Source organism: Sander vitreus, chromosome 9 (genome assembly GCF_031162955.1).
Source record: "Sander vitreus isolate 19-12246 chromosome 9, sanVit1, whole genome shotgun sequence".
Lineage (NCBI taxonomy): Eukaryota > Metazoa > Chordata > Actinopteri > Perciformes > Percidae > Sander > Sander vitreus.
In genome coordinates, this window is record NC_135863.1 from 25571154 (window position 1) to 25589833 (window position 18680).

The window sequence follows — 18680 nt, forward strand, 5'->3', positions numbered from 1 at the left end:
GAATACCGGAATTCTCCTTTAACATGTTTGAAATGTCATTACAAGTGCCTACCCATGTGAAGTGATTCCTTCAGAGTGAACACAGTGAATCTGACTGCAGTAGATGTGAAAGAAATGCATAAAGGTTGTGCTAATCAGTGTTGCCAACTCTTTTTCCAATGAAAGTCGCTAGCACCAGCTTCAAAAGTCGCTAAAAGTCGCTAGATGACGTCATACGCTCATTTGCCTATTTTTGACTTCATTACGCAATCATTTGTATAAAGCTTAGTGGTTGTGTCAGCAAGGTAGATAGAAAGAAATAGAACTCTTTAGCCAAATAATCAGAAATTCAATACAGGAATTTATTTTACCTTAGAATTATTACTTAGGTAGCCTATCTTTGAAGTAAAAAAAAATGAAATTCTACAAAGGGAGGGAAAAAGACCGATAAAGAATTATCAAAAAAGGCTGGCTTACCCAGGTCCAGGCCAGCTCAGCGGCGTCTTTCTTCCGTCGCGTCCCTGCTGTCTCTCCTACCTACACCGGCCACCGCACACCCTGTCCCCCCTCCCCTTCTAACTACCTGCACACTGTGCACAGTGCTGCTGCACATGAGGAGAGAGGAGAGAGGGGAGAGGCTGCTCCTCTGCTCCTCAGTCACAGAACAGAAGACTGTTTTGGCATCTGAGGCTAGAGGAGAGAAATACCTTGCGTGCTCGCTGAACAATACTGACGACTTTTCTACAGAAAGTCGCCAGATTTGTCGCTAGTCGCTTTTTTGAAATAAAGTTGCTAAGGGGGTCTGAAAAGTCGCTAAGTCTAGCGACAAAGTCGCTAAATTGGTAACACTGGTGCTAATTCAGCTTTGTTTAGTTCCGGTGTTGAGACGGCAAGATTTAGGGACCGTCTACAAACTACAACACCGAAAAAGAGATACAACAAAAAATATTTATTAATTTAATAATTAAATAAGGTAGGGTCTCCAAACTTACCTCAATTATAACTTGTCTCCTGCTAGCTGTACTACAGCAATTACTTATATTACTTATAAAATATGCCTATTTTTAAAAAAATATTTTTTGTATCTCTTTTCGGTGTTTGTAGACGGTCCCGAAGAACTCCTCTTGCCGGAACTAAACAGAGCTCAATTAGCACAACTTTTATGCATTTCTTTCACATCTACTGCAGTCAGATTCACTGTGTTCACTTGGAAGGAATCACTTCACATGGGTCGGCACTTGTAATGACATTTTGAACATGTTAAGAGGCTAAAAGCACATTTAAAACTTGCCCTGTTTCAGCCTCCTGGGTGCAAACTGTAGCAGGAGGATAACACGGAGTAGGCAACACAGACTGTTTGTTTTTCTCGCTACTGACAGCACTTCAAATTTACAAACAACAGAGCTACGTGTTGAAATCGACCGGAATTCTCCTTTAATTGCGATTAAATATTTTAATCGACTGACAGCCCTAGTTGTCATGCATGCATATACTGCCTGTGTTAGCATGTGTTGGTGTATTAAATCTACTAAATCACCTTGAGGTTGTTGTGTTTGTCAGTGTGTGCTGTGAGCAGGTCTTTGGTGCACTGGACATCATTGGGCAGCTCCGTCTCTGCCAGGTCTGTCCCAAACTTCTGTAACATCTGTGCTGTGGTTTTCACTGTCATGGCAAAGTTCTCTACAGCCTAGAGAAAAAGATCCACAAGTGACTCTGCATCATCCTAGAATGCAACTTCATTTTGGAAATTGTCAAGTCACTAGTATTAAAATTATGGTATACAGTATTTTGTACTGTATGACTCACAGTTCGGTAGTGTATCCACTGACTGTGACAGTACTCCAGGCTTCCTCCTAGCTCCCGGGTTAACTGGCTTTTATCTACATAGCCATGCAGGTCCGACAGAGAGTTCAGCATCACAATCTGCAAACACATTCAATACATCACTTTAAGTGCTTGATCATGACCTACATCATGTAACAGTGAGACTATAGTAGCCATAATGAGTTAAGTAGCAAACTAGTCTAAATTAAAAAGAAAGGTCTTGTCAGTGGATCTCTTTAAGGGTCTCTGCCTGTGAAAATAGTTCTATAATGTCTGTTGTCTGTTGCTCAAGAGAAAGCAACCTGAAGTCCAGGCCCAGACTGGCCATTGAGCGCACCCAGAGAATTCCAGGTGGACTGGCCAGCTGATTGGCTCATAGTGTTAGACCAGTGTTAACCCTTAGAGACCAGCCAGACCGTCGCAATCTCAGACAATACTACTGTTGTTATGAGGCTGTATTAGAGCTGGAGTAAAGAAATGGGTATCATATGAAACAAGATGACATAAGGCATCCATTGATACCAACCGTGAAAATTGGTTCTTTGGGTCTCCCCGTTATGCTAATCCAATCCAGTTTGAGACAAAAATCATGCAGTTTTTCTCATGCATTACAAATTTATGCATTGTTATTATGCATTGTTATTTTCGCTATTCTAAATATTTAGTTATTCAAAAAATGTGTATTTTAATATTTTTGCATACAGGGTTCCTTAAACAGTTTTGGAATTGCATAAATTACATATGACTGGAGAGTTGAGATTGTTGTGGATTTAATTAACACAACTATGTGATGATCAGATCCAAATGGAATCTGCAGATTTTTTTTTTTTTTTTTTTACAGTTTTTAGTGTTTTTTTTTCTGATTTAGAGTCCCTCATGGACATTTCACTGCCCCTCTACCATTCCCTGGGCTACGTTGCTTTTTAAATTATTTACTGTATGAATGTATGAGTGTTTTCTTTAGTGATGTAATGAATAATGAATGATTAGAGAGGCTCAGGGCTGGACTGGCCATCTGGCATACCGGGCATTTTCCCGGTGTGCCGACACACTTTTGGGCTGAATCGCCGATATAAAAAGCGCAAGGGAGGTGCAGAGGTACGGAAGAAAAAGATTAAGAATCTACAGGCGGATGCCTCAAAATGTGCAAAAATATCTGACATGTTTGCGGCTGTAGTAGCTGCTTCAACATCAGCATTACCTGAAGTAGAGGAAGGAGGAGAGGTGGCTGGCAGAGAAGCAGAAACAACATCATGACAGGGAAGAAGCCGAGGAGGAGGAGAGTGACCATGACAGGGCCATGGGAGCGAGTGAGGAAAAGATGGAAGAGAGAGTAGTTGACGACGTGGTAAGGAGTAGGCAAATTAACAGGGACTCTCAGGAAGGGAGGGAGGCTGTGTGTGTGTGTGTGTGTGTGTGTGTGTGTGTGTGTGTGTGTGTTGTCATAACAACAACAAGCAGTTTGGCTGTAACATTAAATTTAGTGGCTGTCACGCTTAAAGGTCCCATGGCATGAAAATTTCACTTTATGAGGTTTTTTAACATTAATATGTGTTCCCCCAGCCTGCCTATGGTCCCCCCAGTGGCTAGACATGGCGATAGGTGTAAAGCGAGCCCTGGGTATCCTGCTCTGCCTTTGAGAAAATGAAAGCTCAGATGGGCCGATCTGGAATCTTCCAGATCTACCTCCCCTTTCTCGGCCCACCCATGAGAGAGAGACATCATGGCTTTCAAACGAGCAAAGTGGCAGTTGGTCAAGGCCACACCCCCACCCTCCACCTTGCCCCCCCCTCTCCTCCTCAATAGCTACAGACACAGAAATGGCACATACTAAGGAAAGCTCATTGTGGGACTGGCTCTAGTGGCTGTAATTCTGCACCAAGGCTGAATTTTGGGAAATAGACTTCAGATACAGTATTAGGGGACCACTGAGGTCTATATAAAAGCATCCAAAGAGCACCATGTCATGGGATCTTTAAGCTTACATTGAAAATGCTAGAGGTTGGCCTGTTGGGTAGCTGAAAAGTCTGTGTGATCTATTAAATCAGTGTTGATACAAGCATCAGTGTTCCTTGAATTGCTTAATTAGCTGATGTTAATCAGTAGCATTGCAAAGCCAAAGTTGCTTTGTGGAATGCCAGTACCATTTTAACTATTTTATGTATTATGAATCTTACAATAGTTAGAATTAACAGTAAAGAGTTTTTTAAAAGTTGCTAAGCCAATATTAAGCAAAATAGTAATAATAACAATAATGGCAATACAATATCAAATATCAATAATAAAAAAATAAACAAATACCATAAAAATACAAATCATAACTCTAAGAATTAATTAATTATTTAAGTGTAAGATCAACAGATACTGTAAGTCTTGAGACCCCTCTTGAAGGATCCAAAACTATCACATGAACACAGAACACTGGCCAAAAATGCCAGGGTCGATTTTTTTGTCCCAGTCCAGCCCTGGAGAGGCTGCTTTCAGTGTATGTTTCCATGTGCACAGTAATGTCACTGCAGCTAATATTGTGGGACATTTAAAGTGACTTTTAAATGTTTCTGAAACTGTAAGTTTTCATCTGATGATCATAAATCACCTTAACAACAAACAAGACCAACAGTGAAAAAGAATGCTATTTTTTATATAGTTTTTATTAATGCCCAGATTTTTTCCCGCAAAGTCACAAAATGATTTATGGCAGGTAGCTGGCGCTACAGAGCACACATTGCCATTCTGATGTGTCACAGATTACCGTGTAACACCAGAAAAGCCTGTGTTAGTAAGTATGCAGGTAAAAGGTAGCAGGTGATTTCTTTATATCAGCCTAATTGTATTTTCATTTTATTTTAGAAGTTATCTGCAGTAATGTCTAAATCGGGGCGGTGCCATCACAGAAAAAAAGGAAATAAACGAAGAACAACTAAAAGCTAAAAGGGAAAGTGAAAGATGACTGGCGAAACCTAAGTCACACTCGGTCGGGCTTTCAACAGATGGAGATTTTACAAGATTGTAAACTATTCAAAATCGACCCCGAATTGGCAGGTATGTAATATATCTATTTTATTCATAAAATAACTTTAGATTGTGCGATGTGATTGTATGTCAGTAGCCAACATTAAATTACGCCCCCCTTCTATTTAACGTTTTATTCCTTTTAGTCTGTGTTTGTGTTGGCCTACTATTTTCTTTTCTTTTCTTTTTACCTGTGAAAAGCGTCCTTGGATTTCATGAAATGCACTATATAAATCGAAGGTATTACTACATTGGTTGCTACAACAAACTCTTAATGGTTTGGCTCGTGACACAGTGACAGTGATAACGTTACTCGCTCACGATACATCCAAAGTAGGCTAAGTTACCGTATGCAACACTTGAAATGCAACAATGCATCTGTAACGTATTTTCTTATTGTAAATTAATGATTTTCTGTCTGAGCAAAACATTCATCGCAACTATATGACCTCCCGGTAATGCTAACTCCCCCCTAAGGCCCCTTGTATTAGCCTAATGTTTTTCCCCTCCCGGTGTATCCTGTTATTCTCCCTGGGCCTTACCCATTTCTCAAATTTATCCCTCCTCAACTCCTGCTTGTGAGCCTATAATCATTCTCAGTGCACCCTCTTCAAGTACGTCCCAATTCCTAAAATGTACATCAAGGAGCGAGAAGGCTCCCCAGAGGAGCTGTAATCGAGGATAAATCGATGTATCCTTTGCAGAAGTCTTTTCACCCCTAGCATGTAAACAAAGAGGCATAACAGAGAGAGAGAAAGAAAAAGAGAGAGAGGAAAAAAGGGAGAGAAGATAAAGAGAGGAATAATATAGTTGTATCTGGGGTCCTGTGGTAAATCCATGGATTGGGCGGTTGAGATCATATACCCTAGATTTAAATTTTGATTAATAGAGGGTGATTGAAGTACTACACAATTAGGCTAATGAGTAAAATATTGTTCCTGTCGGACAGACAGCTTCATTTGTAAGTGCATTGCTAGTGAGACTGTTACAGCCTTGTACTAGTCTCGCATTGCCAGTACTTCCTCCATAGCGCTACGGAGGAGGGTCTGGCGAGTCCACACAGCATTCCGGGATGGGAGAAAAAAAACGTGCTCTGGTTTATTGGCATTTCTTTAAACCAATCACAATCGGAGCAACGGCGCCTCTGCGATATAGCCTCGGGAAGGAACTTGTTTGGGTGGAACGTGTACGTTCAAAGGTTGTTTTAGTCGTGCAACAGAATACTCAGATTGGACAGATAGTCTAGCTAGCTGTCTGGATTTACCCTGCAGAGATCTGAGGAGCAGTTAACCAAAGTCCTCATAAATCGATCAGAGTTTAAAATGCCAACACAACGAAAGCGGAAGGTACCGGAATTTCCGGTGGCACCTGAACAATCCCAGAAGTGGAACGTTGTGGATATAGACTAGTATTGTACCTTTCATAGATTTGTGTGTGCCTAAATAATGTGAGAGTGAGAGCTCTCCTGTCCTTTTAAGATCTTTGTTCCAACAGACGCAGCCTTCATGCGGATTCGGATGAAATTTATTGAGTTCAGAGTTAAGGTCAGAATTATTTTTTATGATTACAATTTTTATTCTTTTTTTTTAAAACAGCATGGATTTTTCAATAGTGTTTCTCTTAATGTGGTATTTTAAGGGATTTATGACCATTTCTATCAAGTCTAGAATGGTAAAAAAAAAAAAGGGTAAATGTTGCACCATAATTGAGAATGACCACCATATCATAATGTTTTAAGCCCTTATAAACTGTGTGTAAATTCCTAGCATAAAGAGTAACAGAAAATTGGAATGCTGAGAAAATAACCTTGATAATGTCAGCAGGGTTGTCAGCTTGGGGAACAAATTAATAACTGAAAGCCTATACAAACTGGCGGCATTAAGTTCGAAAGACGCCATTGAGTTGAATTATGGGAAGAGTAGGATGCAGTGAGCTACAGACAAATGAAACTATAGCACAAGTTCAGTCAGGAAGACTAGGCTTTTGCATGCTTAGGCCTGTAGTTAAATTGCTTATGTATTTTGCCACTTACTCCTCTCACGAATGCTAACTCATCATTTCTATGCTGTCCTTTGTTGGGGGGTGTCAATCATAATATCAGCTGTTCTCATCAGCTGGTCACATCAGCTGATTTCATCAGTACATCACTGTACATTGTTAGCCTATCATCCTGCTGCTGCCTCTGTTTAAATATGATTCTCTCTCTGCATTTAGTACATTAAGCTGCTGTTACGTGCGTAGTACATTCACGGTTGTAACCCTATTTAAACTTCTTCTCTCTGTCAGCTGCCATTTTAGTGCAAACCATCGCAAATGGCAAAGCGCCCCTCCACTTCCCCATCACCACCATTCTTTGCAAATTCATCAGCTCTATCAGCTTTACCAGCTTTATCAGTCTTAGCAAATCATCAGCCACCACTACCACCACCAGTGTCTGGACTAGAGGTCGACCGATTAATCGGCCGATTTTTTGGCATTTTTTACATAATTGGCATAGATAGATAGATAGATAGATAGATAGATAGATAGATAGATAGATAGATAGATAGATAGACTTTATTTGTCATTCTCACAACACGGATGAGGAGAATGAAATAAGAACTCAGGTCTCGGTGCTGACCAACTACTATAGTGATTAATAAATAATTAAAAACATTCCTTCATAAGCCCTATCCTACTTAAAACAATTACAATAAAATAATTTACAAAGACAGTATCAGAATAGCAGCAAGTAAGTCAATAAATAAAGTGCAGTGCTATTTCTTGAGAAGACTCAAAGGCATGGCAGTGTGGAGTTCATCAGTCTGACCGCATCCGGGTAGAAGCTGTTCTTCAGCCTGGTGGTCCTTGATTGGATGTTACACAGCCTTCTGCCTGAGGGGAGGTGGGAAAACAGTCAGTGTGCAGGGTGGGTAGAGTCTCTCATGATGCAGGTTGCTCTGTCCCTGCATCGGCTTGTGTAAATGTCTGAGAGGGCTGGTAGGTCGCATCCGATGGTCCGTTGTGCAGACCTTACCACCCTCTGCAGCATCTCCTTCTCTGCCAGTGTGCAGCTGCCATACCACACAGTGATGCAGGACGACAGGGTACGCTCCACCACGCACCTGTAGAAGGAGCTAAGGATGTTGATATCTAGCCTTGCCTTCTTCAGCTTCCTCAGGAAATAGAGGCGTTGATGTGCTTTTGTTGTGGCGCCAGGTGAGGGTGTTGGAGATGTGTACTCCAAGGTATCTGATGCTGGGTACCCTCTCCACAGCTGCACCGTCAATGCGGAGAGGAGGGGGGGCAGTGCCCATCTTGCAGAAATCCACAATCTTCTCCTTGGTCTTGATGGTGTTCAGGATGAGGTTGTTCTCCTTGCACCTACAGCTGCAATCCATCCACCTCCTGCCTGTATGCTAACTCGTTCCCTTTGGTGATGAGCCCAACCACTGCAGTGTCGTCTGCAAACTTTACTATGAGGTTGCTGTCATAGTGAGCTCTGCAGTCATGTGTGAGCAGTGTGTAGAGCTGAGGACGCAGCCCTGGGGGAAGCCAGTGTTGAGGATGATGTATGATGATGTGGCGTTGTTAACCCTTACAGACTGGGGTCTGTTGGTCAGAAAGTCCAAAATGCTGTCAGACTGAGAAGAGGGTCCTCTAGTGGAGGTGTGACCCTGGAGGTGGTGGTGGTGTTTAAGGGTGTCAGGTAGTTGGGGTTAGGGGGGCAGTTTGAATTTTTCTTGCTGTAATCCATGATGCATTTGATGCCCCTCCACATGCTCCGAGGGTTATTTGAGGAAAAGTGTCCCTGGATTTTCCGAGCATAGTTTGACTTTGCCCTCCTTATGCCTGCCACCAGGCCTTGTCGGGCTGCCCTCAGTGTGTCTGCATCTCCCCCCCTAAATGCTGCACTTCTGCATTCAGCCATGGTTTCTGGTTGTGAGGGACCATGATGATTTTGATGGTTGTAACATCCTTAACGCACTTTTTGATGTAGCCCAGGACTGATGTAGTATATTCCTCTAGGTTCACTGTATCTTCCTCCATTGCCACTTCTCTGAACATCTGCCAGTCAGTGGTGTCAAAACAGTCCTGCAGCATTGGGACAGCTTCAGTGGGCCACACAGTGATGGTTTTCTGTGTAGATTTTCCATTGTTTAGTATGGGGCAGTATGCAGGGACCAGCATGATGGAGATGTGGTCTGAAGCGCCGAGGTGGGGGCGGGGGGAGGCTCTGTATATTCCATGTCTGTTTGTGTACACTTTGTTGAGTGTATTTTCCCCTCGAGTGGCGATGGTGATGTGCTGGTGGAACATGGGGAGTGTGTCTGGCAGGTGAACATGGTTAAAGTCCCCTGTGACAACATACAGGGCCTCCGGGTTTTTGTTTTGCAACGAGCTGATTGTGCCATGCAGTTCCTTCAGGGCCACGTTAGCATTAGCTTGTGGAGGGACATAAACAGCAGCTATGAACACGTCTGTAAATTCGCGTAGCAGGTAGTGGGCCGGCATTTGATAATCAAGTATTCAACTGCTTCAGAGCAGTGACTGTCAGCCAAGGAACAGTTTGTGCACCAACCTTAGTTTACATAGATGCAGAGTCCACCTCCCCTTGTTTTCCCCGACAGCTGATTTCGGTCCGAGCGGAAGAAAAGAATGTTGCTATGGAGCCAGGTCTCTGTCAATACAAAAACACAGCAGTTTTGCATCTCCCTCTGGCACAGTCTCAGTTTTAGTAAGTCCATCTTGTTATCCAGCGCTCGAACATTGGACAAGAAGAGTGATGGGATGATCGGTCTGCTGGTCGTTAACTTAGCCAGCAGCCCCACTTTTTTGCCCCTCTTCTGTCTCCTCGTACACCGCCTCCTCTTTCCCCTGTAGTGGAGTAGTCTGTTCCTCCATGCCGCTGTCCTCAACAGCATCATTTTGAGCATAAACGGAACAGGCCAGTTGTCGTTCAGTTCCAAGAGCTCAGACCTCCTAAACTTTATCGCTGTAGTCGTGCTTATAGTATTTTCGGTAACCTGTATCCATTAACTGCATTTATGGACTCGAGCATGAATAAAACCCTTAATTGTATTAAATTGGCTGGACAAGTTTTTAATTACAACTCAGAGTTGTTTGAATGACAGAAATCTGCTCAGGTGAGATCTTAATGAGTGCAACAGGACATGTAGTAACAGTAGGCTATGTTTAGGATCCCCAAAACACAGATAAAACATTTGAACAAATGATCAATGATCTAACAAACAAAGTGAACAAGAATTTACTTTAGATAGCCCTAGTCTTATGTGATTCAATAGGAGTTAGGAGGAAACAGTGTTGAGATTAATAACATGTCACTTTCTGTATGGATCATACTATTGTTAAAATTGTTAATTTATTTTATTTATGAAAGTTTGCAGATTTGTGTTCTCAGAAGTTTGATAAATGCTGCTGAGTGCACTAAACTTAATTTTTTCATTGAAAAGTTTATTTGCCAAAGTTTATTTTCTTCTTACCCGTTTCATTTTTTTTATACATTATTTATACAATATAAGTTTTTACATTATCCATTTTTAATTTAAGTATACAAGTGCAGATTGGTGAAGTGTTCAATAAATGTTTTTGTTGAGAAATTTTGTGTATCTTAAGTAATTATTAGTGTTTCATTTTATCTTTCTGTCAGGGCAGTTGAGGCCAGGTACAAGATTGTGGAACCAAAAGCAGACTCGGGAGTTGATTATGTAGGTTTTAATTAAGAAAACACAGAAATAGGCTGCCAGGCAGAGCAACTTGGTAGGCAGCGTAAACTCAAAAAGACAAAAAACACGGCAGAGGTAACAGGCAGGGCTCAGTCCAATATCCAAAGTGGCAAAAACAGGCAGAGTTCGGTACACAGTTTGGCAGGCAAAAACACAGGCAGGGTTCAGTCAGATAGCCAAAGTGGAAAAAACAGGCAGAGTTCGGTACACAGGTAGGCAGGGAAAAAAGGAAGGCAAGGTCCAAGTGAAGGTTTCCAAGAAGGTAAGTCCAATATCCAAGTCCAACAACACAAGCACAGGCTTAGGTCAAAAAACGGTAAATCCAAAAGAACAAGGGCAAACGCTAGAATCCATACTGAAAGACGTGACAAACTGGCAAAGAGTGCTAAAGTAAAAAAACTATGGGTGTTTCTCAATCTCAAGAATGCAAAGAACGGACTTGTGTTCTTGGGGAGAACGTTCTTGCTGGTTGTTCTTGGAAGAATTAACCCGCAAGTTCACAAGCACGGAACAGTTTGAGACGATGCGTTCTTCCTGTTATTGCTCAACACCCCCAGCACAAAGGCTACCTGCAGTGCTCCAAAATTACAGCTAGAAATAAAAACCACAACTTATTGAGCTTTAATTTTTATTATTTATGGTTTAGCTCAAACACCCCTTACTTATTCAAAAGAGTGGAACGCGATCCCTACTATTATTAGTGTATTAGTTTAAGTCAGTTTAAATTAAAAAAGAAGTAGACCTATGCACTGGTGTGTCCTATGTGTCCCTATTAGTGTTATGTGGAATTATCATTTCTATATTATTGTAGTGCACTGTATATGCCCAGGGACAACAGATGGAAATTAGCAATTAAAATTATAAAGGTTGGTGTCTCCCCTTTAGTCTACATAACATGTCATAGCATGTTACCACTTTATGTACAACTGTTCATTTATCATACAGACTGAAACTCAACTTCTAATAAATCAGAAAACAAATACACCAAAAAAATATGAACTAAATACTAAATCTAATGTATAGCTTATGGCAGGGGTCTTCAACATTTTTTAGGCCAAGGACCCCTTAACTGAAAGAGAGTTGGAGCAGGGACCCCCTACTACATATATTGTATAAAATTAAGATGCATATTAAACTGGGCCTGAGATAACGTGTAGGACGGCCTAAAGCCTTTATACATGCTTTTTTGCATAGAATACTCAGCTATTAAAATAGTGTGGTTGTGGAGTTTAATTCCGAAAAGGCAGTTAAAAAGCAGCAACAAAATAAAAGCAATAAAAGCCTCTTATTTACGAGACCGGTCTAAGAGACCTCCGGCTTACAGCGGGGTCTCCGAGCGTGACTGTCCGAGCGACGAGCTAGCGGTCCCGGCAGGCGCAAGCTGGCTGCCGCGTCACTTTATGGAGCTTCTCAACTCCGAAAACTTTGGAGCAAATTGTCAATTCAGCAACGATTTTCGACTGCCTATATTCGTTTTTGGTCTGTCTATGTACAGGAAACCCGACCCTCATTGAATGCCGAAATGAATGTTGGGACACGGGTGCTGCCAAGTTCATACCAAGGGGATAAGCGTCTGTCAACAACCCGTAGATCCTATGGCGGCATTTTGATGCTAACAAGCACTCACTTGACTCGTTAGCATTCCATTGACTGCCATTCATTTTGATGTCACTTTGACAGCGAATAACTTTACATCTGAAGCATTTAAAGACTTTATTTGTCCATTGTTCATTTCTAAAGAAACACAACAATGTATAAAAGGCTCCATTACCTTGTACCTCACGTTATGGCTCCGTAGCAGGCGTTTTTGTAAAAATAGACTAACGATTGTGTCATAACCAAGCGACTTACTGTCGCATAGTAGAGGAATTACCGTATAGTACAGGAGAAGCTCGCAGGCAGTTTCGACTTACATTAGCTGTTTAAGTTTAATTACTAATGTTAACTAGCATTTTAGTTAGCAATAATTAGCCTATGTTATCTCCTTACATATACCTACGCTCTCCATCTCTGCAAAATTGGGAATGATTGAGATTTCTCTTGGCACAGCTACCAGAAGACTTCCAACTTTCAGACAGGTTGCTCACGTCACATTTACGTTGTCTCTCTCAGTTAGAGGCTGTGCAGTAACGCTCAGCGCTCACCGGAAAAGTGCTTCTAATATCCTTCACTGGTCTCCGTCCAGAGCAACGGGATCTGTTAGTCCATGATATATTGTCTATGGTTCATACAAGTTACCAACCAATGCATCCTCGGTAAAATAGGCGTGTCAAGAACATTTCTGGGAATCTTAACTGTTCTTGGTGAAATGCAAACTTGTGTATTGGGACAGTACTTTGGCAACACGAGATGACATTTTACAGGGACACAAGAACACAAGTCAATACAAGAACACAGATTGAGAAACGCCCTATGGCTGACAAGGGGAGTGGTAACAGGTGTGGGAGAGTGGCAACAGGTGTGGCAGTGCAAGTGCTGATGATGGGCAACTCCCTTGCAGTCAACCAGGAGGATAGAGGGAAAACCCGGACCGGAGTCCAGGAACCACAGAGGCATGACAGGTCACAGGCTAAGAAGAGGGGATTCTGGGCCGAACTGTGACACTTTCAAATAGAGGTTTAAAAACAAGCACGTCGGCCAAATATCGGCCAAAATAAATCGGCAGCATTTATCGGCCATCGGCTGACCCTGATTTCTAAAGATCGGCATTGGCATCGGCCAGAGAAAAACCCATATTGGTCGACCTCTAGTCTGGACTACACGAGGGGATTTAATTTTGCCGCTGCTCGTTTGCAAATCTCCCTGTAGAGCCTTCCCGCCAAAGACTTTCTGCCAAGACTTAATTATCACATCACCAGTTATAATAAACAAATATCTTTACTTCATTCACTTGTCTCTCCTAATTGAACTATGGATGTTATCTAAACATCCATTTTGCTGCTACGCTGTACTGTACTGAACGTGAGTTTCAGTGCAGATTGTGTATCATTATTTGAAGGATTTCTGTATTTCATTCATCATTAATTTGATATATTCATTCAGTTAAAAACCTCACGTCTCTAATTAACCACCCTTGCTAGCATAAAACAAACAATTGTTTTCTAAAGATTGCAGTTGATAGAGTTAATATGATTGGTACTGAAGCATGCTTACCGGTACCTTCATTTTAAAGTCATCCTTGTGCAGCTTGATCCCAATGTCTGCTATAGCCCTCTGGAAGAACCTGGACGGCCTCAGCACCAACACCAGCTGCAGGTTTCCTGGAAATGCTCCCTAGATAACAACATGTGAATTTACAATACATCTCTAAGCTGTCCCATCATTTAATTCACTCATTCATTCAAAGTGCTGGGACCACAATGACATATGGCATATGCATATATATATATATATATATATATATATATTAGGGCTGTCAGCATTAACGCGTTAATCGCGATGCGATTAAGGGCCGAGCATAAAGCGTTAATTTTTTTTAATTGCATCCCGGCATTTATTAATTTATTTTACACTTCACTTGGCTTTGTGTCGTGCCTAACAGGCTACTATTTTGACCCTTTGCAGCACCGTTACTTATCATCAAGCTGCCACTTCCTCGTAACACATCCTGCTGCTGCAGGCTGCAAGCATGATGGAGAAAGACAGCAGCAATAACTCTGAATGGAGCTTTTTATTTTCCAAACTCCCGGACAGCTCAGTAGACAAGTCGAAAGCCATATGCACATTGTGTAAAGCCGAATTAAAATATCACCGAAGCACGTCAAGCTTGAGCTACCACCTATGGACCTAAGCATATAGTTCAGTTGACGTGATGCTACCCGCTAGCATGCTACCCACTCAGGCAAAGCAGTATTTTGGAGAGTGCTACTTGCCGACCTGTGGATGAAACCAAATCCCAAAAAATTACTACAGCTCTTGCGAAACGGGTGGCAACTAACTGCAGACCTGTCAGCATCGTAGAGGACTCGGGTCTTAAAGACGTACTACGGTTGGCATGTTCTGACCCGTCTCATTGCCGTCGAGGCGGACAGCAGCCCCACACACAGCCTGTATGACACAGAGAAAGCAGCCACAGTGGAACTGCTGCAAGGTGCTGCAAACGCTGTCTCATTAACCGGTGATCACTGGACGTCAAAATTATTTAGGAGTTACTAAACACTCTGGTAAGGATAGGGATTTTTAGTTAGGTACTTGGAGGATTTGTGCAATAACGACAGATTCACAAACATTCTTTTGTTTACACAGTAAATAAATAATTACAAATCTTAAAATCAAGTTCATAAAGTAACTTTCTTTGCATTCATTTGATTCCCAATGAAGATACACTGGTAAGAATTGCTTTCGATTGTTAATATGTACTTAAACTGTTCTGAAATGCAAAATAATAGAATTTTAATCATGTGATAAAATATGTGATTAACTATAGAAATTCAGCGATTAATCGCAATAAAAAAAAATTCTCTCTCTCTCTCTTCTCACATAAGGTTCCCTTCACCATACCTAGAGATTGGCATGGTTTTATTTCAGTTAGCCTAATAGCTGGTTTGATTTGCATTGATATGGATCTTATCTCAGTTAGCTATTAGGCTAACTGAAATAAAACCATGCCAATCTCTAGGTATGGTGAAGGGTATGTGATGATGTGGGGCTATTTTAATTCCAAAGGCCAAGGGAACTTTATCAGGATGCATAGTATCCTGGATCCATGAAATAACTGGCCTTTAAAAATAAAAATCTGCCTGCCTCTATGGGAATATAACATAGGGGTATGTATAATTATGGCCCCTGTATTTTAAGTACAGTTACAATACATTATTCATTCACAAAAAAAATTGGTGTCCTTAAAAGGTCGTATTTTTCCTCATTTTTTTAATTGAGGCATTAAGATCAATTTCCAAAAGATGATTTTTTTATTCCTCTTTTTAGTCAACTTTAGCATGGGTATGAATACTTATGAGCAGCACTGTGTGTGTATATATATATATATATATATATATATATATATATATATATATATTAGGGCTGTCAATCGATTAAAAAATGTAATCTAATTAATTACATACTAAATTAATTTACTAAATACATACTAAATAAATTAATAATTAAATATTAATTAATCGAAATTAATCGCATACATAATTAACGGTGCCTGAACCGATACGGGAAAAAAAGGGTACTAAACAACAGTTGGTGACATTAAAGAATGGCTTGTTTATTGCCATATGGTCAAAATTAAATGATTTAATAATAATGTATAACAATAACTTATTTCACTAGTAAATTGCTGTTGAACGACAAAAACAACAACCAGATAGGAAAAGGACATTTACAATAACTTCAAATGCACCACGAGGCAGCTACAGATTGTTACATACCGGTGTTGAATCCTCTACAGTAAAACACAGTCAAACTTTACACCGTTTAGTGTTAGCTGTCAGCATTGTCCATCCATCCATCTTCCACCGCTTATCCGGGGTCGGGTCGCGGGGGTAGCAGCTCCAGCAGGGGACCCCAAACTTCCCTTTCCCGGGCCACATTAACCAGCTCCGACTGGGGGATCCCGAGGCGTTCCCAGGCCAGGTTAGAGATATAATCCCTCCACCTAGTCCTGGGTCTCCCCCGAGGCCTCCTCCCAGCTGGACGTGCCTGGAACACCTCCCTAGGGAGGCGCCCAGGGGGCATCCTTACCAGATGCCCGAACCACCTCAACTGGCTCCTTTCGATGCAAAGGAGCAGCGGCTCTACTCCGAGCTCCTCACGGATAACTGAGCTTCTCACCCTAAGGGAGACGCCAGCTACCCTCCTGAGGAAACCCATTTCGGCCGCTTGTACCCTGGATCTTGTTCTTTCGGTCATGACCCAGCCTTCATGACCATAGGTGAGGGTAGGAACAAAAACTGACCGGTAGATTGAGAGCTTTGCCTTCTGGCTCAGCTCTCTTTTCGTCACAACGGTGCGATACATTGAATGTAATACCGCACCTGCTGTGCCGATTCTCCGACCAATCTCCCGCTCCATTGTCCCCTCACTCGCGAACAAGACCCCAAGGTACTTGAACTCCTTCACTTGGGGTAAGGACTCATTCCCTACCTGGAGAAGGCACTCCATCGGTTTCCTGCTGAGAACCATGGCCTCCGATTTAGAGGTGCTGATCCTCATCCCAGCCGCTTCACACTCGGCTGCGAACCGATCCAGTGAGTGCTGAAGGTCACAGGCCGATGATGCCATCAGGACCACATCATCTGCAAAAAAGCAGCGATGAGATCCCCAGCCCACCGAACTGCAACCCTCTCCACCCCGACGCCTCGATATCCTGTCCATAAATACTACAAACAGGATTGGTGACAAAGTGCAGCCCTGGCGGAGGCCAACTCTCACCTGAAACGAGTCCGACTTACTGCCGAGAACCCGGACACAGCTCTCGCTTTGGTCGTACAGAGATTGGATGGCCCTGAGAAGGGACCCCCTCACCCCGTACTCCCGCAGCACCTCCCACAGTATCTCCCGGGGCACCCGGTCATACGCCTTCTCCAGATCCACAAAACACATGTAGACTGGTTGGGCATACTCCCAGGCTCCCTCCAGGATCCTTGCAGAGTAAAGATCTGGTCCGTTGTTCCACGACCAGGACGGAATCCGCATTGTTCCTCTTCAACCTGAGATTCGACTATCGACCGAACCCTCCTTTCCAGCACCTTGGAGTAGACTTTACCAGGGAGGCTGAGAAGTGTGATACCCCTGTAATTGGCACACACCCTCTGGTCCCCCTTTAAAAAAGGGGAACCACCACCCCGGTCTGCCACTCCTTAGGCACCGTCCCAGACTTCCACGCAATGTTGAAGAGGCGTGTCAACCAAGACAACCCCTCCACACCCAGAGCTTTAAGCATTTCTGGACGGATCTCATCAATTCCTGGGGCTTTGCCACTGTGGAGTTGTTTAACTACCTCAGCAACCTCCACCAGGGAAATTGATGCCAATCCCCCTCATCCTCCAGCTCTGCCTCTACCATAGAGGGCGATAGTCGGATTTAGGAGTTCCTCAAAGTGCTCCTTCCACCGCCTCTATTACCTCCTCAGTTGAGGTCAACAGCGCCCCATCCTTACTGTACACAGCTTGGATGGTTCCCCGCTTCCCCCTCCTGAGGTGGCGAACGGTTTTCCAGAAGTACCTTGGTGCCGACCGAAAGTCCTTCTCCATGTCTTCTCCGAACTTCTCCCACACACGCTGCTTTGCCTCTTTCACGGCAGAGGCTGCAGCCCTTCGGGCCCTTCGGTACCTTGCAACTGCCTCCGGAGTCGTCTGGGATAACATATCCCGGAAAGACTCCTTCTTCAGTCGGACGGCTTCCCTGACCACCGGTGTCCACCACGGTGTTGGTGGGTTACCGCCCCTTGAGGCACCTAAGACCCTAAGACCACAGCTCCTCACCGCAGCTTCAGCAATGGAAACTTTGAACATTGTCCACTCGGGTTCAATGCCCCCAGCCTCCACAGGGATGCATTGTAACCGTGTTTAATCCAGCTACTAGCTAACGGTAGGCTAACGTTAGCTGCTGTTGAGTATAGTGTTAACTAGCGTCACATAAAGCGGGGTTTGTGTTTCCTGTAACATCTATTTCAGAGCATCAGAGAGAAGTGCAGACATATCAGTGGCACAAAATTTTCGTCTGTATGCAAACGTCAATATGGAATGGATTAATCGGCGTTAATTTTTTTAACACGTTATTTTTTCTCAGATTAATTAATCGAAATTAACACGTTATTTTGACAGCCCTAATATATATATATATATGTGTGTGTGTGTGTGTGTGTGTGTGTGTGTGTGTGTGTGTGTTTGTGTTCATTTGAATACTATTTTGGAGAACTTACAGCGATCCTGGATAGAGAGGCCTTCACTGAGCTCCATTTGTCCTTCCGCCGGTCAATTATGATAATGAAGCCAATACTGGCAGCATCCAGGCTGGAGACAGGGGGTAAGAAGACTTGTAACTGGATTTCTGCTTTGTGCATGTGTGTGTCTGTGTGAGCGGTGACAATCAAATTTTCTAAAAACTGCTTTACTTTGCTTGATCCTGAACATGCAGAGCTCAGCTGAAGAGCAAAAGGTCTTGCACATCTTAAGGAATACACCAGTTCAC

At 42.7% G+C, this 18680-nt stretch overlaps 1 protein-coding gene across 1 annotated transcript in view; it reads right to left on the reverse strand.

Annotated features, from left to right (window-relative positions):
* The window catches only part of mcf2l2 (MCF.2 cell line derived transforming sequence-like 2), a 272628-nt gene that overhangs the window by 216677 nt on the left and 37271 nt on the right, over nt 1–18680 (reverse strand). Inside the window, exons 4-7 of the mRNA XM_078259471.1 lie at nt 18412–18502; nt 13695–13814; nt 1786–1902; nt 1517–1666 (exon numbers count right to left, since the gene is read on the reverse strand). Of these exons, the coding sequence (XP_078115597.1) occupies nt 1517–1666; nt 1786–1902; nt 13695–13814; nt 18412–18502 (478 nt within the window). The remainder of the gene's footprint in view (nt 1–1516; nt 1667–1785; nt 1903–13694; nt 13815–18411; nt 18503–18680) is intronic.